General features: G+C 43.1%; 1 protein-coding gene across 3 annotated transcripts; it reads left to right on the top strand.

Annotated features, from left to right (window-relative positions):
• The first annotated feature begins 2,963 nt into the window (after positions 1-2,963).
• LOC115110578 (prostaglandin E2 receptor EP1 subtype-like) lies at positions 2,964-17,550 on the top strand. Of its 3 annotated transcripts, none has more exons than XM_029636352.2 (3): positions 2,964-3,209; positions 12,604-13,505; positions 16,350-17,550. In XM_029636352.2, exons 2-3 carry the CDS (start codon positions 12,648-12,650, stop codon positions 16,620-16,622), a joined length of 1,131 nt encoding a protein of 376 aa, XP_029492212.2. In that variant the 5' UTR covers positions 2,964-3,209; positions 12,604-12,647; the 3' UTR covers positions 16,623-17,550. The 3 variants fall into 3 exon arrangements, with proteins under 3 accessions (XP_029492212.2, XP_029492211.2, XP_029492213.2); XM_029636351.2 differs by lacking the exon at positions 2,964-3,209 and adding an exon at positions 6,958-7,130; XM_029636353.2 differs by lacking the exon at positions 2,964-3,209 and adding an exon at positions 7,137-7,283.
• Positions 17,551-26,825: the final 9,275 nt, after the last annotated feature.

The following is a 26,825-nucleotide window of genomic DNA, read 5'->3' as shown; positions in this document are numbered from 1 at the left end:
GATTGGTTTATGGAACCAGCGATAAACAATGTTATTACTCATCTCTATCAGTATAGCTACCAGAGCGAGGCTGAGCCCCAACTACAAAGAGAGATGCCTGGGACTGAAGGGACTATTATTCATCACAGCTTTATGCCACAGGCCACTTCTCTCTGGCTGACCTTTAGCAGTTTCCCCGTCTCTTATTCAGCCTAAGTTTATTTTCATCCACATTCAAATCCCCTGCTAATGACATTTTCAGCTGATTTATGTCCTAATGATTGCAGGGTCTTTGCTCTGGGTTCCGGCTATTTCACACTCCAGTGAGTCAGTGGAAAAGGTTGTTCATGACAGGTTGGGGAAAGACAGGAATGATAATGTTGTCATCTCAATAACTGTGGTTCATTCAGGCACCTCAGACTACATTGCCGACATGCCAAGCTGGCAAGGTGGACAGGGACAGAGTGGAGGGAGGAGATAGGAGCAGAATAATTTATATACAGGGCACTGTACCATGACTTTTCATATTGGTTCTAACCATGCACGTTGAGATTACTAATATTGGAGAGTTGAGTTTGAACCGTGAGGATATGTATTGACTTCTGAGAGCTGCTATCTGTCTTCTCCTGGGCAGCCTCAAAGAGAGATTACATTAGGCAGTTTCTGCTTAGCGGGGCACATTTATCTATGGATGAAAAATTGATCTTGTGGTTAATAAGAGAACTGAAAAACACAAATCTGTATTAGAGCCCTATCTCCATACAGGATGTTTAGTTTTTTATGGAAATCATATACAGTATAAGGCTGCCTGCCCTCCCTGACTGAGCATTGATCATGCAGAATGCAATGCATTAGATATGACATTAAAGAGATTCTCTGGTACTTTTGTATACTTTTTAGACCAGGGATGGGCACCTTTAATGGGGGTGGGTGCCACAAAAAAACTGAATTCATTATGAGGGGGCGCAGTGGCTCGTGGGTCTGCGTACTCACACCAAAACTATTATTGGTCCGCGGGCCTACAAAAGGGGGGCCAGTTTCCCATCACTGTTTTAGACAGTAGTTCTGGCCCAAGTGGACCAGAGAAACAGTTTCTTTCAAACTAGGGATTTCAAGGCTAATTGAGGTAAGACAGTAATTCTGCTCATAGATTATGCATGTATGAACTACACATTGACACATCCAGACCAAAAAATACTTAGTAGTCGCCAACGTTCTGGAGCATGTCTTGAAAAGGCTCCTGTCCTGCTTCAGAGAACAGGATGGAACTTAGCATGGTATAGATCAGAATAAGGATTGACATGATAAAGGAAAGGCATCCATCATTCATGGAACATTGCTGTCGAATAGAAAACCAAAAAGAAGTCCATGCAGCGTGACTAAGGTTATGTTTGATTTGACGCCTATATGTACAGTTACCAAGACCTATGCAAGCACAATCTCTATAAAATGGCCTGACCTTATCTGGGCAATCACTCCATACAGACAGAATTCATTTAGGCCAAATGCTCTTCCTGCCTTCCGGGGCTCAGTCGAGAGCCTCAGGGACAGAGGTTTCTTTTCGATGTGCTAGTTTGGCTGGTTAGAAGAGACTTGTAACTTTTCAAAGCAATCATGCAACCCTAAGTACAGGGAAATGGAAATGGCTTCTGAAGAAACACACACATGCTCCTAACTCCTGGGCTTCTGTTGATAAGTGGGGGAAATCAGAAGGCTAATCTCAGTGCTCAGTTGCTGATTGCAGTTTTCATAAGCTGTTATTTCTTCCAATACGGGAGATGGGAGGAGGGAGGAAAGACACTTACATTGGAATTGGTGACCCCTTCAACAGTGACTTCTAAACTTCCTGGCACATCTTGTATTTTTCATCCTATCCTTAGGTCCTCCCTTCTAACTCTGTTTATCTTTCTCTGTGACAATGTGCTATCTTGGTGACAGACATAGACACCCTGAATCACCCTTCATTTATGAGCGGAATTATCATTCCAACAACTACAGAGTCACTGGATCCTTCTATGAATAGAACTTCAATAGAACTTCAACTTCTTCCCATTACTTCAAGAGAACTATTTTAGTCACCCCTGACTTTCTGACCAGTTCTGCAGATCTAAACAGCACTCATCTCCTGTTATCCCACCCAGACAGTGTTCTCCAGAAGCATCCAACCCTTCCCTCCATCACCCCTCTTTTCCAGACCCCACAACCACTTTGGCTCCCTGTCTTGGGCCCAGAATGGGAAGGCTTTTTTGTTGTTGTTGCGTGTGGTAAACCGACGGGTGGTTAGGGGAGCTTAAGTGCAACTGTCAGGAATCTGTGGGGAGGAGAAACAGCAGTCATTTGAGCTTTCTGTTAATTATGTCTCCAAGAAATGACTACAGCACCTCCTGCTCAATCCTATATCTCAAGTGGATCCTTTGTGTCAAAAAAGGTGTTCTGTGAGATGACAGTATGCACTCGTTTAAATGCACACAAGAAGTTGAAGAGTCTACAGACATCATGGCCTGAATGTCACAGTGGACGCCCACTGAACTACAGACTAAATGTCTGACTCATTTTCTTATCCAGGCACAGCAGAATCTTCATCAGATAGTTGAAATTCGGGTGAGAGGAAATCACAGTCATTTCTAGAGATAATTGTTGTTCCTTTTATCCCAAATCAAGGCGTTTCAGTGTCCGGGTCCAGATTGCATTGACCAAATTCCCCAAAGTGAGTGAGTATGAGTGGCATGAAGGTCCATGAGCCAGACATGCAGCTATAAAGTGTCTGTTGTCAAAGGGTCATGACTAATTTAGTTGATTAACCATATATTTTATCTGACACCATAAAGAGATACTGACACCATGAGATACTGCAACCACGGAGGCTCATCAAGCAGTGTCATACTTGGCGGCCAAACTGCCTGTCTTTCTTCTGCCCTCAGGAAGTGGACATTGTGACACTCAGGAAGTGTTGTCACAACAGTATATTACTGGATAAAATTGTGACAGTGCAAAAAGTGGAATATGAGCTTACAGGCTTAAAAGGGAGTGAGATTAATTGGAGATGAAATACTTTCAAGAACATATGGCTTTGTTCCAATGCTGCTCCGCTACCAGTTGGATCCCCAGGGCCAGAGATACTGTTGGACACTTGGGTGTTTCACTAAGCAATAGGACTTGTTCCACTGCTCGGTTTCTGTTTAACGATTGCTGCAGATGAGATGCCATACTGCGTCGTCGCCAACAACCAGGTGAGTCATTCAGCTCCAAAACCTAAAACATGTGGCCCTGATCTTGGCCTTCTGCTTCTCAGTCTGAGGTCTTGAAATGAGGACAAGGCAGCGCTTCAGATGACAAAATAAGTCATTCTGTTAAAAACACAGCCATGTTTATAATGTGTTTCTCTTACAAATGTGGAGTTACACAGTTTACATTACAAGTTTACAAGTTGTTTCTGATTTTGGCACAGCATATGAAAATAACTGTGTCAAGAGTGTTGATGTTGTGATAGCATTATGGTCCTGTACATCATACACATCACAGAGGCAAAACTCAAGTCCGCCTCTATTAGGGATTTGAGCCTCATGCCAAAAAATGACCGCACCTCTCAATGGCGAAACAGCAATCTAGGATCTGTGCCTGCAAGACCACAATCAAAGGGACCATTTTTTGGTCCAATTTATTTCAATACCACTTCAAAAGGATTGAAGAACAATCTGAATCACTTTGACCATCCTCTCTTATATGTCTTATATGTTAGCAGGTTGAGGTCCTGAAAGAAACAGAGAGTTGCACTGCATGTATTAGTGGTTGGTGAATGGGACAGGGTGAGAGAAGTTAGGTTACAAGGCTTAGACGTGCTGTTGGAGGACCCTGGGGTTATTGGTGCCAAATGGCAATCTTTTCAATCGCTAATTATGGTGAGAGATGGAACAATGACGTCCACTACAAAACAAGGCAGTGGAAAATGTTGTCTGAGGCCCAGTAATTCAGACTACAGCATAAGTTTATCCTAAACTGCTGGAGTAAAGTTACTGGGTTAAAAAGTGGCTTTGGGACTTGTGATTGAAGACCACAAACATTGAAACCCGCAATGTTTCATAGGGTTCTCTGCTTAGGGTTCAATGTCAACAACGAAAAGCACCCAGTGGTGTTCCGAGGGTAACCTCTCAGTGATGATGGTCCTGGTAAATGTGTGATGCGATATCTGTCTTCGCTATCAGATTCTGGCCTGCACCAAACAAATCCTCTCCTACCAATCAAAGTCAAGCACTACCAGTGCCCAAGATGCTTTCTTTGCAAGTGTGCCAGCCAGTTCTAGTGCAAAGAAACATTAATTGGGACATAATACAGCAGAGCATTTGCTCAGTTGCAGTCAAGGCCCTGTCATAGCAGATTTATCTGGGCTACCACCTAAAGAAAGTAAGGTAATAGCTGTTAGCCTTTTCCCACCTGTCTTTGGAGTCTCAGCTGTGGTAGTGGTGATTATGTTGCTCTAGCTGTGTAAATATAACATTAAACACCCAATAAGCACACCTTGTACTTGAACTAAAGTTTTTCTTGTACATTTTTGGAGTAGAGCACTTTTGCAGGGTGAAAAGGCCTCTGCTTTCTGCTCCCTCTCTTTCCACTACTCTTTCCTCCATGACCACAGAGTTAATACCCTGCCTATAGGGTGTTGATCTTAGCTGCCCTCCAGGTTCCATACTGATTTAACCTGTCAGTGTCTGGGCCTGATTAAGCCAAGCAAATAGCCTCACCTGTCTCTGATGTTGGTCTGTGAAGTGTGCAGGCTGGCTGGCGGACTCACACAACCTGATAGATTCCATTGCTTGCTTCATTAGGCTGTCAGTCAAGGACAATGTTTTTTCTGTCTGATTTTGTAGTAGCTGAAAGAATATACTGTAGATTAAGATATCTTATATACCATAGACCTCTGCTGTTTTGACATAGGATGGCATGTCAAAACCAAATGTTGTTTTTCTGCGGAATTCTGATTTGGTAGAAAAGGAATAGTTAATTGTTGATGAAGGGGACACGGGGTATCTAGGGCATTCCCCTGCTACTCAAAAAGAGCACACATAGTACTGTGTATAGGACTATGTCTGATGGTCTTATAGGTTCACTGTCAGCCCGTGGCTCATTATGAAATTATATTGTTCTTACTTGCTTATACACAGTAACATCTTGAAAAGGAAGTGTGATACATTGAAATGTAGAATATTTATTGGAGATGCTTTTTCATCCAAGACAAGGCTTAATCTCTGTCCCAGAAAATGTGTATTATGTGGTACCTTATGTTACTTATGTTACTATAATGTTGCTCAACATAACACCTGGCAGACATCTGTGAGAGACATCTGTAAAATGTTATTATTTTCATTTTATTGAAAATATACTGTACTTTGCATACCTCTTATTTACCATAATTCCCAATAATGTTTTGCATGAACATGAAAAGTTATTCAGGCTATGTTTTGATTACCAAGAGCATAACCAATAGGCTAGTAAATCCAGAAAATGTCATGTTTGTATACACTAAAGGTGCTTGGACCAACCACTTTGAATATTTTCACTCGAGGAATTGAATCCCTTTAAAATAGATAGTATAGACATGATGGATATTTGCATGTGGAAACTTGACTGCACCTTTAAATGGCAACTCCACAACTTTTGCCGACAGCACAATACCAGTGTCAACATACACTACATGACCAAAGTATGTGGTCATCTGCTCATCGAACAGGCTTCCCACTAGATGTTGTAACATTGCTGCGGGGACTTGCTTCCATTCAGCCACAAGAGCATTAGTGAGGTCGGCACTGATGTTGGGCGATTAGGCCTGGCTTGCAGTCGGCATTGCAATTCATCCCAAAGGTTCTCGATGAGGTTGAGGTCAGGGCTCTGTACAGACCAGTCAAGTTCTTCCACATCAACATCGACAAACAATTTTGTGCACAGCGGCATTGTCATGCTGAAACAGGAAAGGGCCTTCCCCAAACTGTTGCCACAAAGTTGGAAGCACAGAACAGTCTAGAATGCCATTGTATGGTGTAGTGTTAAGATTTCCCTTCACTAGCCCGTACCATGAAAAACAGCCTGGGATCATTATTCCTCTTCCACCAAACGTTACAGTTGGGACTACGCATTCGGACAAGTAGCTTTCTCCTGGCATCTGCCAAACCCAGATTCGTCTGTCGGACTGCCAGATGGTGAAGCGTGATTCATCACTCCAGAGAACGCGTTTCCACTGCTCCAGAGTCCAATGGCGGAGAGTTTTATACCACTTCAGCCGACACTTGGCATTGTGCATGGTGATCTTAGGCTTGTGTGCAATTTTATACAGCTGTCAGCAACGGGTGTGGCTGAAATAGCCAAATCCACTCATTTGAAGGGGTGCCCACATACTTTTGTATATAAAGTGTATGTGAATAATTCTGCCCTGTGACATCATCAAAACTTTAAACATTTTAAAAACTGGGATTTTCAAACAATATGAGATCTGCAGTGATTTGGGGAGCAAGAAAATATAAACTTTTAAAACTTTTAATGCTACCCTGTGTTGCCACAGAGAAGCATTTTTAAAGATTTTTCTTCCTATCTTTTTAACCACAAATCATAGAAACCCACTGTTTTCACATATGTAGACACTGGTTTGGTGCTGGAGATTATGAATATGAGGTTGAAAAGTGGCAGAATTGCCCTTTAATAACGCTGTTATAACAAAACATTTGTCAAACTCCTGCCAGCTGTTTTGTTTGAACACTGTAAGATACTGTACTTTCACATGACTTGATCTTAGGAAGTTATAGTTACATGTTAACGTGTAAAGTTGGTTGTTAAATAAAATGGCTGCATTAATAGAATATCTAATTAGTTTCCAATAAGTTATTGGGTAGCACTCCCAGTTCCCTTTCACTGAACTACTGTAATAAGGATACATGCATTCCTCTCGCGGACTCAAGAAGCCCTGGGGCTGCGTCGAAGCGGTACAAGTCTATAAAGAGGGCTGAGCAACGAAACAAACGTTGAATAGTAAATGGTTGGCTGTGCAACCTTTTGGAGACTGGGTCTTGATCTTGGTGACGGACTTCTCATGCGGTTGCTCGTTTTATTTTCTTTAGGAGAGAATGAGGCACTCCTCCGAATACATGACTTCACTATCAGCTCAGGTGAACCATTGTTGATAATAAGTAACATTCTCGTGGATGAATCTCTGAGTTTCAGGAACTTTAGAATTTCATGGTTCACAGTGAAATGATTTAACATCTGAAAACCAAAGGAATAAATCTGAATTTGTTTCTATGGATTCACTGTTTGGTCAGGTAATATCATTAATAATTATTTCACACCATTAATGATCTTCGGATTGAAAAAATTAACTGCAATTTATCTTTTAGCTAGGTCTTTTTCATTTTCCGAAATTTGTACTAAGAATGGCATAATCAAGTTACTGATTTACAGCAAGTAGCCTATGCTGCCGAACTAGCTATGCACATAAATAAATTCCGTTTTGACAAGTAGCCTATGCTGCCGAACTAGCTATGCACATAAATAAATTCCGTTTTGACAAGTAGCCTATGCTGCCGAACTAGTTATTTACATAAATAAATTCCGTTTTGACAAGTAGCCTATGCTGCCGAACTAGCTATGCACATAAATAAATTCCGTTTTGACAAGTAGCCTATGCTGCCGAACTAGTTATTTACATAAATAAATTCCGTTTTGACAATGCACACAGATCCCTTTTAATTTGGATATGGCAAATTAATTGAATAGAACATAAATCATTCAGGAAATTTACAATGATGAATTATTAGTATTTATTTTACGAAATGGGTCAAAGAAATGGGTAAGAGTAGGGGGAAAGAATTGTTTGCCTGGTCAAACGTTACACTCCAGTAGTTAGTCGTTACATACACTGTTCATCTTAATAAGGCTTTTTAGAAGAACCATACATGCTTTTTGTTTTACCAATAGTGAGTGCACATGTACTGGGCTGAATTAGTATGATTTCATTTCGATTTTAAACCTGCAAATGTTTTCAACTCTCTCATTCATCAATGTCTTTGGGTGCGTTCGTAAATTGCCTCCAGTATGTCAGAGTGGCTATGTGTCGATTGTAAATTCAGAGCGTTGGCAGATTGTCTTGTTCATAAATTCAGAGGCTTTGCTCTCGGAGTGTTCAGAGCGCACACTGGACGCTCTGGCGGAGGAGTAGGGTTGATCCGAGCGTTCTGACCTCACGACAGCAGTCAAGCACCAAAGCTAACTGGCTAAAATTGGCTAGTTTGCTTGATACTTTTTTTGTTTTACTTTTATTTAACTAGGCAAGTCAGTTAAGAACAAATTCTTATTTTCAATGACGGCCTAGGAACTGTTCAGGAACTGTTCAGGGCAGAACGACAGATTTGTACCTTGTCAGCTCGGGGGTTTGAATTTGCAACCTTCCGGTTACTAGTCCAACGCTCTAACCACTAGGCTACCCTGCCGCCCCACTTACAGAAAAAAATTAGAGAACACCTCACTCAGACCATACACTCGATTAGGCTGTTTTCGTGTTATCTAGAGCGTTAGTGACTGTAACTGTTCTGCTTGCAACAATTTAATAACGTTTTTTTGCCGACGTTCACTAACACCGGTCATATTCACCGGGTGTTGCACGTTCGTAAATTAATCAGTTATTCTGTGCTCTGGCACACTCAGACAAGAGTGCTCTGAAATCGGAGTAGATAGACAGAGTGAATTTACAAACGCACCCTTTTTTAGACATTTTTGTTTTAGATTAGAAAAGTAAACGGGACAAGGACTGCAAATGCACCCTACAAAACTGTAGAAGCTATGTCATGTTTGGGCAGGTGCATTCCATTTGTGTGTGTGTGTTTCCCATGAACAATGGGATGGTCTCTCTGCTACAAATCGCCATTGCTAGATCGATTCTGAGTAACTCATGAGAAAACACATTATACAGACTAGGCACAGTATAGGATTTTATGTATACCTAATTTTGGAAGAAGTATTGTGACTCTGTTATGTTATTCTGTATTGAATGGTGTGAAGAAGAAGGGACAAAGTGATTTGATTGGCATCGTATAGCTACTGCATAGGGACTACGCCTATGGGTCTGCTATCATGATATAGCACCTTTCACAGAATGTGTGCTGTGTCACTGTCAGACACGGTCAAGACTTGAAGGAGCACCTTTCACAAGAACTGCCTTGACTTGTCCTACATTCTTAGGTTGCAGAGTACCATGAGGGGGAAACTGTTTGGCCTTTGTCTACAATAGGCTATTTAAAGGACACTCGCTAGGTTTCCATTGAATGCCGGTCAATTGGCAACATAATATTCTTAAATACGAATAAAAACAATAGCCTATGCGCATTTTCCCACCAGAGATGTGTTCCATCAAATGCATTTGTTGAGGGAAAAGGCAGTGCGTGATGACGTAGTGCACTCGAAAACAACTTTTGCGGTTAATCTCCCATGTACCCGAATAAAAAATACAAGCTAAATGGGTTTCCATCGCACTTTCAACCCCCCAGAAAGACCTACAATGTGCCCACTCTTGTCTTGGTATGTGTGCTCTAGCGAACAGCTCCCAGAAAGACCTACAGTCCGGCTGGACTACCTACATGATGCAATTATTTATGGAGAAGAGCGAGATTATTTTTATTTGTCAAATGGCAGCCAAGCATCATGATCATGTCACCAAAATAAAATATTTATTGGAAAGGAGCATCAAGCTCATCATCGTGCACTTTCACCATGTGAAGTTCACCATAATTCATTTCATGTGTAGCCTAATGAACTGTATGCTAACTGTCATAAAAAGGTTAGATGGAAACCTGGTTAGTGTCCTTTAAATAGCCTATTGTAGACAAAGGCCAAACAGCTTCTCCCTCGTGGTACTCTGCAACCTGAGAATGTAGGACAAGTCAAGGCAGTTCTTGTGAAAGGTGCTCCGTCAAATCTAGACGGTGTCTGACAGTGACACAGCACACATTTTGGTGCCCTATCAAGGTGCCCTATCATGATAGCAGACCCATAGGCAGTAGCATAAGGATGACAATTGTGTGGTCCGACTCCGGAAAGCATACCGTTTTTTAGGCTACACGTTAAATCAATTATGATGAACTTCACAGGGTGGTGAAGGTGCAAAGTGATGAGCTTGATGCTCCTTTCCAATAAATATCTTATTTTGGTGACATGATCGTGATGCTTGTCTGCCGTTTGACAAATACAAATAATCTCGCTATTTTGTCGATAATAATCTCATTGTATAGCTCAATATCCGCCCTGCACTCAACGCGCCAATGTCAGTGGTACCAAAGTGGTAGCTACTAGGGTTCCATCCAATAGGCAACCGATTTTCATGAGAATATTCTAAAATCTGCATATGCACATTTTCCCACAAGATATGTGTTTCCAGCAAATGTACTTTCTGCGGATGAAAGGCTGTCTGTGATGAAGTAGTGCACATAAAATAACTTTTGCGGTTACATTCCCATGTACCAAACACAAAATACAAGTTAAATGTGTTTCCTTCGCATGTTCAACTCTACTGATGGCTATGTCACAAACAATGTTGAGTTATATAGCGAATGTGCACTGGTCTTGGCAAGTGCGCTCTAGCCAACAGTTAGCAGATAAAGTGCGGGTAGGCTACTTACATGATGAGATTATTATGGACAAAAGAGCGATATTATTTGTATTTGGCAAACGATAGCCAAGCACGATCATCATGTCATCAGAATAAGACTATCGATATTTATTGGAAAGGAACATCAAGCTCATCCCCTTCCACTTTCACCACCATGTGAAGTTCATCATCTGTAGCCTAATAAACTGCATGCTTTCCCGATTCCTAGTGGCAAGACATCACACCATATCATCGCGTGACTCCCAAGTTTATTTCGATATGATGATTATTATATCATTATATTTACCAACTCAAAAAGTTACCAATTTATCTAGCTTATTTTGTTTTGTCCACATTTTGACATTTTAAGACACTTTAAGCCATCAGACCTGTCATGACATTTTTTATCCAACTTAAATATACAGTGCATTTGGAAAGTATTCAGACAGATCCCTTGACTTTTTACAGTCTTATTCTAAAATAGATGAAAGAGTTCCCCCCCTCCTAAATCTACACACCATACCCCATAGAGACAAAGAAAAAACTGGATTTTAGAAATTGTTGCAAATGTATTAAAATAAGGGAAATATGACATTTACATAAGTATTAAGACCCTCAAGGACATTCAGAGACCTGTCCCGAAGCCACTCCTGCGTTGTCTTAGCTGTGTGCTTAGGGTCGTTGTCCTGCTGGAAGGTGAACCTTCACCCCAGTCTGAGGTCCTGAGCGCTCTGGAGCAGGGTTTCATCAAGGATCTCTCTGTATTTTGCTCCGTTCATCTTTACCTTGATCCTGACTAGTCTCCCAGTCCCTGCAACTAAAAAACATCCCCATATCATGATGCTGCCACCACTGTGCTTCACCGTAGGGCTGGTGCCAGGTTTCCTCCAGACGCTTGGTATTCAGGCCAAAGAGTTCAATCTTGGTTTCATCAGACCAGAGAATCTTGTTTCTCATGGTCTGAGAGTCTATAGGTGCCTTTTGACACCAGTGACTTCCACCTGGCCACTCTACCATAAAGGCCTGATTGGTGGAGAGTTGCATAGATGCTTGTCCTTCTGGAAGGTTCTCCCATCTCCACAGAGGAACTCTGAAGCTCTGTCAGAGTGACCATAGAGTTCTTGGTCACCTCCCTGACCAAGGCTCTTCTCCCTCTATTGCTCAGTTTGACTGGGCAGCCAGCTCTAGGAATAGTATTGGTGGTTCCAAGCTTCTTCCATTTTAGAATGATGGAGAACACTGTGTTCTTGGGGACCTTCAATGCTACAGACATGATTTGGTATCCTTCCCCAGATCTGTGCCTCGACACAATCCTGTCTCGGAGCTCTACTGACAATTCCTTCGACCTCATGGCTTGGTTTTTTCTCTGACATGCACTGTCAACTGTGGGACCTTATATAGACAGGTGTGTGCCTTTCCAAATCATGTCCAATCAATTAAATTTACCACAGGTGGACTCCAATCAAGTTGTAGAAACATGTCAAGGATGATCAATGGAAACAGGGTGAACCTGAGCTCAATTTGAGTCTCATAGCAAAGGGTCTGAATACTTACATAAATAAGGTATTTCTGTTTTTGTTTTTTTAATAAATTAGCAAAAATCGCTTTGTCATTATGGGGTATTGTGTATAGATTGATGAGGAAAATTTTGTATTTAATCCATTTTAGAATAAGGCTGTAACATAACAAAATGTGGATAGAGTCAAGGGGTCTAAATATTTTCCAAATGCACCGTACTTTTCTCGCATAATAAGGTTGGATGGAACCTGGTTTATGACGGAAAAAAATCCTTACATAATGCAGGATAAGATTTATTGTTGTTAAGTAATAACTGAATACTGAATGAGTTTTCGTTTCACTAGTAAAATTGGTGTTTATTCTGTATCGTAGGCTATTGGTGACTTTGCAAGTTTGGTTATGGTAGTCCTTTATATTAGTGAGGTTAGGAGTTCTTCCTGGTCAACCGGTCAGTGTATTAATCATAACACCTTTCCTATTTTCAGTGCCCTCCCACTCTGAGGACCCCGATGACTCCCAGAGGCCAGTGATGTTGGCCATGCAGCACTACAACTCCTCAGGCCTGGCTGCCCCCCATCTCCTCCCCAACCAGACCTGGTTGGCCATGTCCTGGAGGGCAAACATCACCACAGAGAGGCCCATGTCTCCCCCCAGTAACCCCACGGCAGCTGGCCTCTCCATGACCCTGGGCATCCTGTCCAACATTGTGGCCCTGGTCATCCTGGCGAAAGCTCACGCCCGCCTGCGCCGCCGCTCCAAGGCCACCTTCCTGCTCTTCGCCAGTTCCCTGGTTGCCACAGACTTTGCCGGCCACGTCATCCCCGGTGCCCTGGTGTTGAGGCTGTACTCAGCTGGGGCTGCGACTGGGCCTTTAGCTCGCCCTGCCACCGATGCCCCCTGCCAGTTCCTAGGAGGTTGCATGGTGTTCTTTGGCTTGTGCCCATTGTTCCTGGGCTGTGCCATGGCTGCTGAGCGCTGCCTGGGTGTCACACAGCCCCTGCTCCATGCCTCACTGGTCACCACGGCTCGGACCAAGATGGCACTGGCTCTCATCTGGCTGCTGGCTCTGTTTGTTGCCCTCCTGCCCTTCTTCAGGCTGGGGGCCTACACCTACCAGTACCCCGGGACCTGGTGCTTCATCAGGGTCCTGGGAGAGACTCAGGAGATGGACGTGGCCTTTGTCATGCTGTTCTCTGGACTGGGCCTGGCCTCTCTGACTGTGGCCCTGGTGTGTAATACCATCAGTGGGGTCACGCTGGTGCTTGCCAGACTGCGTAAGAAGTGTAAGACCTGCTACCGTCGCTCAGCCAAGTCCCACGACATTGAGATGGTGGCCCAGCTGGTGGGCATTATGATCACCTCTTGCATCTGCTGGAGCCCCCTGCTGGTAAGTTGAAAAAGTTCAGTTCACTGAAACAACTCTACATGAATCAGGTTAGGGATCAAAACTGTCTTTATTGTGTTTCATTCGGGAATTAAGGTCTCTTTTCAATCCTTATCATGGAAATTCAGCGCTACAGCGTGATTGAAAGGCAATGCTCCCACGTTAGCGGCTACTGCATTCACGGTAAATGTTTCATATGTCTGCTCAATCGGAAAATCCCACATGAAAAAATACTAGTATACTATGATATAAATCAGGGCTCTCCAACACTGTTCCTGGAAAGCTGCCTTCCTGTAGGTTTTTGCTCCAATCCCAATCTAGCGCACCTGATTCTAATAAGTAGCTGGTTGATAAACTGAATCAGGTTAGTTACCACTAGAGTTGGAATGAAAACCTACAGGAATGTAGCTCTCCAGGAACAGGTTTGGAGAGCCCTGGTATAAATACTATAGTATTCACTGTAGTGTTTTTTCAGACTTCACTGTAGTATTCACTGTAGTGCTTTTGCAGACATTCATGTAGTACTTACTACAGTGTTTTTGTTTTATTATTTTTGACATAGATGTAGAGGCTTTCTCCTTCGTGAAACCTACTAAATGAGCACAATTTCCATAACCTGTAGTTAAATCAGTCAGCTTGAACTCTTAACAGATAATTCAGCTCTTCTGCTGTTTTCTATTACCTGCAGGGAACATAATATATTCTATACTTGGCATGTAGGTTTCTCACTTATGGGTGGCACAAAGTGGGATTGGGGAGGGGAATGGGCAGGGTATATGCAAATTATGCAATCGTCTTTACTATAGTAAAAAAGGTTAGTGTTTGTGCGGACTGTATTGTTTTTACGGACATTACTGTAGTATTTACTACAGTGTTCTTTTGTGGATCATACTGTAATATTAACTGTAGTATTCTACAGTATACTACAACATTCTATAGTAAGTACTACACATGATTGAGGGATACTACCGTGTGTAGTATAGTGTACAGTATACTACAGTTTACTATAGAATTCTATAGTAAACTGTAGTAGTTTTGCGCTTCAGCGATACAGATTGAATAGAGCCCTTAATCTTCATTCACTGAGATACTGAAATGGATTTGACTTCAACTATGGAAACGAGAGTTAGAGCTCAATAATCTGAACTGATACGAGTCATCACCTACCAATGACCTGTGATAGGAATGACATGCTCTTCTGAATGTTCATGCATCCCATTCTCAGGCTGTGTGAAAGTGCAATGGTGGTTTACCATCAAATAAGAATGTTGTTCATCCAAACTTCAAGTAATCCTTATAAATAATAGTAATGTTCATAATTGTTTGTTGCTCGGAGGAATATAAATATATATAAGATATATATAAGATATTCTGACCTATAATTGTTTATTGATTTTTTTCAATTGAACCCTTATTTTACCAGGTAAGTTGACTGAGAACACATTCTGATTTATAGCAACGACCTGGACAAAAGTTACAGGGGAGAAGAGGGGGGATGAATGAGCCAATTGGAAGCTTAAGAGACAAGCCCGTAGTGAGATGCAGGGTGGTAAAAGCATAAAATAATACTGTAAAAATTATCAGCTAACAAAAGTAATTCAACCTCTCAGTAAATCTCCAAGATATTCTGCCCCATAAACTCAAAGGCCTGAAATAATATAGAAAATCTCTGTTAACAATCCAGTACTATTTCATTCTCTTTTTGTTCACCTTCTGAAATAGACACATTCCAGTTCCCAGTCACAAACACTATGATTCAGAATACTGCACCTAAAACAGATGGATAGACATGGTGCACTGCACTATTCATTGACTAGATGGAATAAATTATAAATGATTTAAGGGCATGCCATTATGAAGGGCTTGAATAACCCTGGCCTTGCTGGGCATCATCCTATTTCAGATTGGGTGACATTGAGAATGTTTGTCACGCCCTGACCATAGAGAGTCCTCGGTTCTCTATGGTGTTTAGGTCAGAGCGTGACTAGGGGGGTGTTCTAGTTATTTATTTTCTATGTTGCTGGTTTGTATGGTTCCCAATTAGAGGCAGCTGGTAACCGTGGCCTCTAATTGGGGATCATATTTAGGAAGCCCTTTCTCCCACCTGCTTTGTGGGACATTGTTTTGTTGAGTGCTGATGTGTGCGCTGTTATTCACGGTCCTTATATGTTTATATGTTTGTTCTAGGTTCACGGTAATAAATATGTGGAACCCAACACACGCTGCGCCTTGGTCCGTCATTCATAACGATCGTGACAATGTTACAGCTTCTCTCCTTTTCCAGTCTTCTGGGAAAAAGCAATATTAGTCAACTAAAATCATTTCATACGAACACATGATGGTTTGATGATTTTTTTTATCATGGAGATTGTTTTTTACAATTCCAATACTAAGAATTTTGCATAAACTGTTAATATGTCATATCAATTATTCAAGTCCAATATAAAAGTAACCATTCATTTTGACACAAACTGTGAGGAGTGAAAGAAGACAGAATATAAACCATGCTTCACTTAGAATAGCATTGAGCTATTAAATCTCTTAATAAGCTGTGGCCAATTGTTATAAAAATTGTAAATACAATTTATCAGGCTACAATTTTGATTTTAGAGCCTGTGATTTCTAACATCAATACAACTATTCATAGGAACACGTTGTGAAGATGCATTTTGACTGCTCCATTTATGTTTTTTGTTTGTTAATATGTGTCATTCTACAGTGTTGGGTAATGTAGATAAATTACTAGCAGTGTATGCAGATTGATGCAAACATATATACACCGGCTGAACATCTCTATATCCTGCACAACCACTGTAAAACTAACCCAGGTATCTGTGTTCCTTGCAGATCTTTGGTCTGATGTCAGTCACACGGTCCTACAGCGGTTCCATAGGCAGTGACCAGGACACATACAGGAGGTTGATGGTGATGGGCGTCCGGCTGGCCTCCTGGAACCAGATCCTGGACCCCTGGGTCTACATCCTGCTGCGCCGGGCCGTGCTGAGGAAGATCTACCGCATCACAAAGAGCCGGGCCAGCTTCAAGAACAGCACCTTCCGCCATTGGGACATCAGCTCCTTCCAGAACTCTGAGAAAATAAACACTGTCAACAGGATCTGAGGAAGAAGAAAAGACACAGATAGAAAGAAACATCTTATCAAAGTCCTTTGTTGTCCTGGGTGCTTTATTTGCCACCCAACCCAACATGCTGGATTGAGGAGAAGACTGAACATCCAGCAGTAGGATCTAACAGCAGTGTTGGTGTATCACACAAAAGGAAATACCTATTGCCTATAACACCTATATTCCTTTATTGAGAACTGTGTGGGTCTGCCTGACTGTGAAAGTCTATGGGGTTTGGGATTGAAATCATCATCCTCCAGATCTTGGATCTCTTTCAGATTCATTTGATTGGCCAGTAAAGACCTGCTTTTGACTGACTGTGGTGTGGAGAAGTCTCATTGTTTTATGGGAAACAGACAAGCCAGACTATACTCAAAGAAATTAAATGTCATAAACGGATGTATAACAGAAAAATCTGACCAAGTAAGGACAGTATGCCTCACCTGGATACTGGAGACATATAATTCTGCCCAAGAAAAAAGGTTTGTTGTAAAAGTGTCTGGCAGGTGATGCTTTCTCTGTATACATAACAGTACATGAAATGAAGCTGCCTATAAGATCTCAACAACAAACATCTCAAAGTGTGTGTGTGTGTGTGTGTGTGTGTGTGTGTGTGTGTGTGTGTGTGTGTTACTGTCAGTGTTTTTTGGAGTTCATACTTTGTTTGTTTGTGGAAATGTCAAAGTGCCACTGCAAAGTCAGTGGCACTATGCCAAAGCAAAGTAAAGGCTGTCCTTTTACCTGTGCTTGAAGATGTGAACGACATACAGTATGTGTCAAACTTGTAATGCTATTAATGTGTGAATTGTGTGTATGTATTTATTGCTTATATTGTTTTCCCAATTGTCTGGGGACCTAAATGAAGCTAAGTGTTGCAAAAGCTATAGAATTGAATGTTGTCTAATAAAGTTTATGTTGCCTGTTACCCCGTCCCCACAGGTCTTTTGCCTTTTGATAGGCCGTCATTGTAACTAATAATTTGTTCTTAACTGACTTGCCTAGTTAAATAAAGGTTAAATAAAAATAAAATAAAATAAACCACAAAATGGCCTGTCAGGGTCATAGAACCATGGTGCTCATCCCAGGAGAGAACAGAGGTGTGGAAAATATCCTCTGACAGGAGGAAGTAGAACAGAAATGATCTCAGTATAGGTATGAATTGATACAAGTTTTCATTACTCCTTCAATTGCAATGGTTGTAATGAATGTTAATTATTACTGAGTAAAGTGGTCTGTAATGGTTCATATTGATGAACTACCACAAGTAATTTCCTACAATACATTCAATGTCTTACAATTGCATACATCTTCTCTGGGGTCTATGGAATTCTATGAACTCAATAAGAAATTTGAAAATAAGACAGCTCTACATCACAGTGTCTCTTGAAAATGCAGAAACACAAAGGAATTTTCAAACAACAGTTTGTCACACCGGGCCAAACCCCCCCCCCATGAATGAACCATTTGGTCCAGTCCATTTCTTGGAACAGACTTTTATTTTCCCATTCTAATCGCCACTGACAAGCAGCACCCGGCCGGACACAAGTCATTAGGCACTAGAATGCTTATGATATTCATTAAGCCAATCAACATGGAGGTAAATTGAGATGACTACTGCTTTCAGAGACATACTTAGACTTTGGCAAGCAAATCGGGGAATACATACTGTACATGTGACAAGAAAGCCAAGGATAGCACACAACTGAACTCTCAGTGTGACTGTATATTATGATGTGCTGTGGTTCATTTCAAGAGGCAAAGTGAATATCAGAGCAGCAAGCATGTATACCTTACTATGGGAGAACGGCCCCCATTCAATATCAGCTGTCTGTAAAACCCTGCATCTTGATTTCAGGAGTCGTACTCATACGCAATAGACTCTTCATTATACTACAGTGACACCTAGTTAATCTGGGGGGGAGAGCAATAGCATAGATATCACATTCTCAAGAGCTACAGAGAAATCCAGAAAAATACAACAAACTTTCCTATATAGTCTCCTAATCTACATTTTATCTTCATCATGGAAATGAATATTTATTAGTTCCAATGACTGTTCCGGAAGCACCAGCATACTTGCTAATCTGATTCTAGGCCCATTTATAGGGATATTGTCTGAGACAGATATGAAAACAACAAGCAGTCTATTAATGGCTCAAGGTTTAGGTTTGCTTGTATGGTAGTAGGTAACAGTACAAAAGACATTGACACAAGTACACAAATGGAGTCTTAGATCTTTGCTCCTTTCTAAAGTGCAACAGTGCTTTTACAGGATTAGATATGTTGCTGACAGTTATACAAAACCGACAAAAAACAATTACAAACAATGTGTCACGCCCTGACCGTAGAGATCATTTAATTCTCTATGTTTGTTTGGTCAGGGTGTGACTCGGGAGGGAAAGTCTATGCTTTCTGGTTCTTTGTTTTTGGCCCGTATGATTCTCAACCAGGGACATTTGTCTATCGTTGTCTCTGATTGGGAATCATACTTAGGCAGCCTATTTCCCTTTTCTCATTTGTGGGTTGTTGTCTTTGTAAGTGACAGGTATAGCCTTACAGAGCTTCACGTTCGTTTGGTTGTTTATTGTTTTGTTGGCGACATTTAAAATAAAAGAATGTACGCTTACCACGCTGCACCTTGGTCCGGTCATTTCCTTGATGACGATCGTGGCAGAACAACCCACCACAAGCGGACCAAGCAGCGTGGCCAGGAAGGGCAGGCAGAGTGGAGGATATCATGGACCTGGGAGGAGGTGATGTCAGGACACGAGAACCTGCCGTGGAAGCAGGCAGAGGCAGCGAGGAAGGCGGAAGCAGAGAGAAAGGTGGACCAGCGTTACACAGGGTCACGGCTGGCAAGGAAGACAGGGAATCCAGGGAATCCAGGAAGACAGGGGGCACACGGAGAGGTTGACGGAGCTAACTCCCCGTGCTCACGGTAGGGAGTGTGGTACTGGTCAGGCACAGTGTTATGCGGTGAAGCGCACAGTGTCTCCAGTGCGCTTTCACAGCCCGGTGCGTGTGTGTTGTGCTAGAGTGGGCATCCAGCCAGGACGGATTGTGCCAGCATAGCGCTCCTGGTCTCCGGTGCGCCTCTTCGGCCCAGGGTATCCTGCGCCGGCTCTGCGCACTGTGTCTCCGGTGCGCTATCACAGCCCAGTGCGTCCTGTTCCTGCGCTCCGCACGTGCAGGGCCAAAGTTGTCATTCAGCCAAGACGAGTGGTGTCAGCTTTAAGCACCAGATCTCCAGTGCTCCCCCATAGCCCGGTTCGACCTGTGCCTGCTCCACAGACCAGGCATCCAGTATGTCTCCCAAGCCTGGTGAGTCCTGTGCCTGCTTCAAGAACCAGGCCTCCAGTATGTCTCCCCAGCCTGGTAGGTCCTGTGCCTGCTCCACGGGCTAGTCCGGGGCCTGCAGTGAGGGTCCCCAGTCCGGGACCTGCGTCGAGGTTCCCCAGTCCGGGGCCTGTGGCGAGGGTCCCCAGTCCGGGGCCTGCGGCGAGGGTTCCCAGTCCGGGGCCTGCGGCGAGGGTTCCCAGTCCGGGGCATGCGACGAAGGTCCCCAGTCCGGGGCCTGCTGCGAGGGTCCCCGGTCCGGGGCCTGTAGCGAGGGTCTCCAGTCCGGGGCCTGCAGAGAGTGTCCCCAGTCCGGGGTCGGCGACGAGGGCCCCCGCACCAGAGGCGCCACCAAAGTGGGGGGAGCCAGAGGTGGAGCCGGGTCTGCGGCCCGCACCGGAGCCTCCCCTATAGTGTCAGGTTTGCGGCCAGAGTCCACACCTTTCGGGGGGGGGGTACTTGTTGGCGACATTTAAAATGTACGCTTACCACGCTGCACCTTGGTCCGGTCATTTCCTTGACAGCGATCGTGACACAATGCTTCTTTGTGAAAGAAAAGAAAGATCACTTAGCCACTGCATTCAAACATAAACAGTAAATATTTTAGAAACACAAATATAATGAACAAAACTATAAAAGCAACATTGAAAGTGTTGGTCCCATGTTTCATGAGCGGAAATAAAAGATCACATAAGTGTTCCATATGCACAAAAAGCAAATTTCTCTCAAATTTTGTGCACAAATTTGTTTACATCCCTGTTAGTGAGTGCTTCTCCTTTGCCAAGATAATACATCCACCTGACAGGTCTGGAAAATCAAGAAGCTGATAAAACAGCATGATCATCATGATCATGATCAGCCTCGAACTCAGGTCCTGTGTGTACCTAACTGACCCGCTCTGCCATTTACCTGATCAACACTGTGATTTCTTTATGCCTCACTCTAATGTCAATATGCTTTGTCTACTGCTGTCCTGGCTAGTTTTTTTGTTTTATTTCACTGTAGAGCCCTCAGTCCCGCTCAAAATGCCTTAGATAGCTCTTTCGTCCCACCCCACACAGATGCGGAGACCTCATCTACGTTAATTGACGCCTCCAGAGACGAAACCTCTCTCATCATCAAGCAACGCATAGGTTTACCTCCACTGAACTCACATCCTACCATACCCTTGTCTGTACATTATGCCTTGAATCTATTCTACCACTCCCAGAAATCTGATCCTTTTATTCTCTGTCCCCAACGCACTAGAAGACCAGTTTTTATAGCCTTTAGCCGTACACTTATCCTACTCCTTCTCTGTTCCTCTGGTGATGTAGAGGTTAACCCAGGCCCTGTAGCCCCCAGTTCCACTCCTATTCCCCAGGCGCTATCATTTGTTGACTTCTGTAACCGTAAAAGCCTTGGTTTCATACATGTTAACATCAGAAACCTCCTCCCTAAGTTGATTTTTTTCACTGCTTTAGCACACTCCGCCAACCCTGATGTCCTAGCCGTGTCTAAATCCTGGCTTAGGAAGGCCACCAAAAATTCTGAAATTTCCATCCCCAACTACAACATTTTCCGCCAAGATAGAACTACCAAAGTTGCAATCCACTGCAGAGACAGCCTGCAGAGTTCTGTCATGCTATCCAGGTCTGTGCCCAAACAGTTTGAGCTTCTGCTTTTAAAAATGTACCTTTCCAGAAATAAGTCTCTCACTGTTGTTACAGACCCCCCTCAGCCCCCAGCTGTGCCCTGGACACCATACGTGAATGAATTGCCCCTCATTTATCTTCAGAGTTTGTGCTATTAGGTGACCTAAACTGGGATATGCTTAACACCCCAGCCTTCCTACAATCTAAACTAGATTCCCTCAATCTCACCCAAACTATCATGGAACCTACCAGGTACAACCCCAAATCCGTAAACATGGGCACCCTCATAGATATCATCCTGACCAACCTGCCCTCTAAATACACCTCTGCTGTCTTCAACCAGGATCTCAGCAATCACTGCCTCATTGCCTGTGTCCATAATGGGTCCGCGGTCAAACAACCACCCCTCATCACTATCAAAAGCTCCCTAAAACTCTTCAACGAGCAGGCCTTTATAATCAACCTGGCCCGGGTATCCTGGAAGGATATTGACCTCATTCCGTCAGTAGAGGATGCCTGGTTATTCTTTAAAAGTCCTTTCCTCACCATCTTAAACAAGCATGCCCCATTCAAAAAAATTGAACCAGGAACAGATATAGCCCCTGGTTCACTCCAGACCGGACTGCCCTTAACCAGCACAAAAACATCCTGTGGCGTACTGCATTAGCATCGAATAGCCCTCGCGATATGCAACTTTTCAGGGAAGTTAGGAACCAACATACACAGGCAGTTAGGAGAGCTATAGCTAGCTTTTTTCAAACTGAAATTTGCATCCTGTAGCACAAACTCCAAAAAGTTCTGGGACACTGTGAAGTCCATGGAGAATAGGAGCATCTCCTCCCAGCAGCTGCCCACTGCACTGAGGCTAGGAAACACTGTGACCACCGATAAATCCACGATAATTGAGAATTTCAATAAGCATTTTTCTACAGCTGGCCATGCTTTCCACCTGGCTACCCCTACCCCGGTCAACAGCTTTGCACCCCACACAGCAACTTGCCCAAGCCTCTCTCATTTCTCCTTCACCCAAATTCAGATAGCTGATGTTCTGAAAGAGCTGCAAAATCTGGACCCCTACAAATCAGCTGGGCAAGACAATCTGGACCCTCTCTTTCTAAAATTATCCACTGCAATTGTTTCAATCCCTATCACTAGCCTGTTCAACGTCTCTTTCGTATCGTCTGAGATCCCCAAAATTGGAAAGCTGCCGCGGTCATCCCCCTCTTCAAAGGGGGAGACACTCTAGACCCACACTGCTACAGACCTATATCTACCCTGCCTTTCTAAGGTCTTCGAAAGCCAAGTTAACAAACAGATCACCGACCATTTAGAATCCCACCTTACCATCTCCGCTATGCAATCTGGTTTCCGAGCTGGTCATGGGTGCACCTCAGCCACACTCAAGGTCCTAAAGGATATCATAACCGCCATCGATAAAAGACATTACTGTGCAGCCGTGTTCATCGACCTGGTCAAGGCTTTAGATTCTGTCAATCACCGCATTCTTATCCGCAGACTCAAAAGCCTTATTTCTCAAATGACTGCCTCGCCTGGTTCACCAACTACATCTCAGACAGAGTTCAGTGTGTCAAATCGGAGGGCCTGTTGTCCAGACCTCTGGCAGTCTCTATGGGGGTGCCACAGGTTCAATTCTCAAGCCGACTCTCTTCTCTGTATACATCAATTACGTCGCTCTTGCTGTTCGTGATTCTCTGATCCATCTCTACGCAGATGACACCATTCTGTATACTTCTGGCCCTTCTTTTGACACTGTGTTAACTAACTTCCAGACGAGCTTCAATGCCATACAACTCTCCTTCCGTGGCCTCCAACTACTCTTAAATGCAAGTAAAACTAAATGCCCGCACCCACCCGCCTGTCTAGCATCACTAATCTGGACTGTTCTGATTTAGAAAATGTGGACAACTACAAATACCTAGGTGATTGGTTAGACTGTAAACTCTCCTTCCAGACTTACATTAAGCATATCCAATCCAAAATTAAATCTAGAATCAGCTTCCTATTTCGCAACAAAGCATCCTTCACTCATGCTGCCAAACATACCCTCGTAAAACTGACTATGCTACCGATCCTTGACTTCGGCGATGTCATTTACAAAATAGCCTCCAACACTCTACTCAACAAATTGTATGCAGTATATCACAGTGCCATCCGTTTTCTCACCAAAGCCCCATATACTACCCACCACTGCGACCTGTATGCTCTTGTTGGCTGGACCTCGCTTCATACTCGTCGCCAAACCCACTGACTCCAGGTAATCTATAAGTCTTTGCTAGGTAAAGCCCCGCCTTATCTCAGCTCACTGGTCACCATAGCAGCACCCACCCGTAGCACGCGCTCCAGCAGGTATATTTCACTGATCACCCCCAAAGCCAATTCCTCATTTGACCGCCTTTCCTTACAGTTCCGCTGCCAATGACTGGAACGAATTGCAAAAATCACTGAAGCTGGAGAAGCATTTCTCCCTCACTAACTTTAAGCATCAGCTGTCAGAGCAGCTTACAGATCACTGCACCTGTACATAGCTCATCTGTAAAAAGCCCACCCAACAACCTCATCCCCATATATATATATTTTTTTTTCCTTTGCACCCCAGTATCTCTACTTGCACATTCATCTTCTGCACATCTATCACTTCAGTGTTTAATTGCTAAATTGTAATCATTTTGCCACTATGGCCTATTTATTGCCTCACCTCCCTCATCTTCCCTCATTTACACACACTGTATATGGATTTTCCTATTGTGTTATTGACTGTACGTTTGTTTATTCCATGTGTAACTCTGTGTTGTTGTTTGTGTCGCACTGCTTTGCTTTATCTTGGCCAGGTCGCAGTTGTAAATGAGAACTTGTTCTCAACAGGCCTACCTGGTTAATTAAAGGTTAAATAAATAAATAAATAAATGACACAGGTGCAGCTTGTGCTGGGCTGCACCTTTTGCAGTTTTGTAACACAACACAATGCCACAGATGTCTCAAGTTTTGAGGGAGCGTGCAATTGGCATGCTGACTGCAGGAATGTCCACCAGAGCTTTTGCCAGAAAATGTCATGTTTATTTCTCTACCATAAACCAGCCGCCTCCAACTTCATTTCAGAGAATTTGGCAGTATGTCCAACCGGCCTCACAACCGCAGACCACGTGTATGGCGTCGTGTGGTTGAGCGGTTTGCTAATGTAAACGTTGTGAACAGAGTGCCCCATGCTAGTGGTGGCGTTATAGTATGGGCAGGCATAAGCTATGGACAACCAACACAATTGCATTTTATCGATGGCAATTTGCACAGAGATACCGTGACAAGATCCTGAGGTCCATTGTCATCAAATCAAATTGTATTGGTCACATACACATATTTATCAGATGTTATTGCGGGTGTAGCGAAATGCTTGTGTTCCTAGCTCGAAACAGTACACACAAATCTAAAGTAGAAGAATGAGTTAAGAAATATATAAATATTAGGACTAGCAATGTCGGAGTGGCATTGACTAAAATACGGTAGAATAGAATACAGTATATATATATGAAATTAGTAAATCAGTACGTAAACAGTAAAGCAGTGTGTCATGCCATTCGTCCGCCCCCATCATCTCATGTTTCAACATGATAATGCACAGCCCCATGTCGCAAGGATCTGTACACTATTCCTGGAAGCTGAACATTTCCCAGGTCTTCCATGGCCTGCATACTCACCACACATTGAGCATGTTTAAGGATGCTCTGGATCGACGTGTACAACAGCATATTCCATTTCCCGCCGATATCCAGCAACTTCTCACAGCTATTGAAGAGGAGAGGGACAACATTCCACAGGCCACAATCAACAGCATGATCAACTCTATGCATGAGCCAAATGGTGGTCACACCAGATGCTGACTGGTTTTCAGATCCACGCCACTACCTTTTTTAAAGATATCTGTGACCAACAGATGCATATCTGTTTTCCCAGTCATGTGAAATCCATAGATAGGGCCTAATGAATTTATTTAAATTGACTGATTTCCTTATAAGAACTGTAACACAGTAACATATTTCAAATTGTTGCATGTTGCGTTCATATTTTTGTTCAGGTAACTTTAAGTCACCTTAATGGAGTGCGGTTGAAAACATAGTACATTAAAACACACCTAAAAATCTTGTCATGATTCTTGCATTTTCACAGACCCTTGGAATGATTCGCTCCTCTTGTGCATGGAAATTCATTAACAGCTAAATTTTTAAAAATCAAATCAAATCAATTGTATTTGTCACATACACATGGTTAGCAGATGTTAATGCGAGTGTAGCGAAATGCTTGTGCTTCTAGTTCCAACCATGCAGTAATATCTAACAAGTAATCTAACAATTTCACAACAACTACCTTATGCATGTAAAGGAATTAATAAGAATATGTACATAAAAATATATATGGATGAGCGAGGGCCGAACGGCATAGGCAAGATGCAGTAGACGGTATAGAGTACAGTGTATACATATGAGATGAGTAGTGTAGGGTATGTAAACATTATATAAAGTGGCATAGTTTAAAGTGAATAGTGATACATTTATTACATCCAATTTTTTATTATTAAAGTGGCTAGAGATTGAGTCAGTATGTTGGCAGCAGCCACTCAATGTTAGTGGTGGCTGTTTAATAGTCCGATTGCCTTGAGATATAAGCTGTTTTTCAGTCTCTCGGTCCCAGCTTTGATGCACCTGTACTGACCTTGCCTTCTGGATGATAGCGGTGTAAACAGGCAGTGGCTCGGGTGGTTGTTGTTCTTGATGATCTTTTTGGCCTTCCTGTGACATCGGGTGGTGTAGGTGTCCTGGAGAGCAGGTAGTTTGCCCCCTGTGATGCGTTGTGCAGACCTCACTACCCTCTGGAGAGCCTTACGGTTATGGGTGGAGCAGTTGCCGTACCAGGCGGTGCTCCAGCCCGACAGGATGCTCTCGATTGTGCATCTGTAAACGTTTGTGAGTGTTTTTGGTGACAAGCCGAATTTCTTCAGCCTCCTGAGGTTGAAGAGGCACTGTTGCGCCTTCTTCACCACTCTGTCTGTGTGCGTGGACCATTTCAGTTTGTCCGTGATGTGTACGCAGAGGAACTTAAAACTTTCCACCTGCTCCACTACTGTCCCGTCAATGTGGATGGGGGGTGCTCCCTCTGCTGTTTCCTGAAGTCCACGATCATCTCCTTTGTTTTGTTGACGTTGAGTGTGACGTTATTTTCC

The sequence above is a fragment of the Oncorhynchus nerka genome, linkage group LG21 (genome assembly GCF_034236695.1).
Source record: "Oncorhynchus nerka isolate Pitt River linkage group LG21, Oner_Uvic_2.0, whole genome shotgun sequence".
Lineage (NCBI taxonomy): Eukaryota > Metazoa > Chordata > Actinopteri > Salmoniformes > Salmonidae > Oncorhynchus > Oncorhynchus nerka.
Note: the sequence above shows the minus strand (reverse complement) of the source record. Positions and strands in the feature narration are given on the sequence as shown.

What these genes read in the sequence shown, in the direction of transcription:
- LOC115110578 (XM_029636351.2), top strand. Translation starts at nt 6,998, where the DNA reads ATGGTTGGCTGTGCAACCTTTTGGAGACTGGGTCTTGATCTTGGTGAC. An exon ending in TGACTTCACTATCAGCTCAG is followed by an intron (nt 7,131 to 12,603) that starts GTGAACCATTGT and finishes TCCTATTTTCAG; the next exon opens with TGCCCTCCCACTCTGAGGAC. An exon ending in TCTGCTGGAGCCCCCTGCTG is followed by an intron (nt 13,506 to 16,349) that starts GTAAGTTGAAAA and finishes TGTTCCTTGCAG; the next exon opens with ATCTTTGGTCTGATGTCAGT.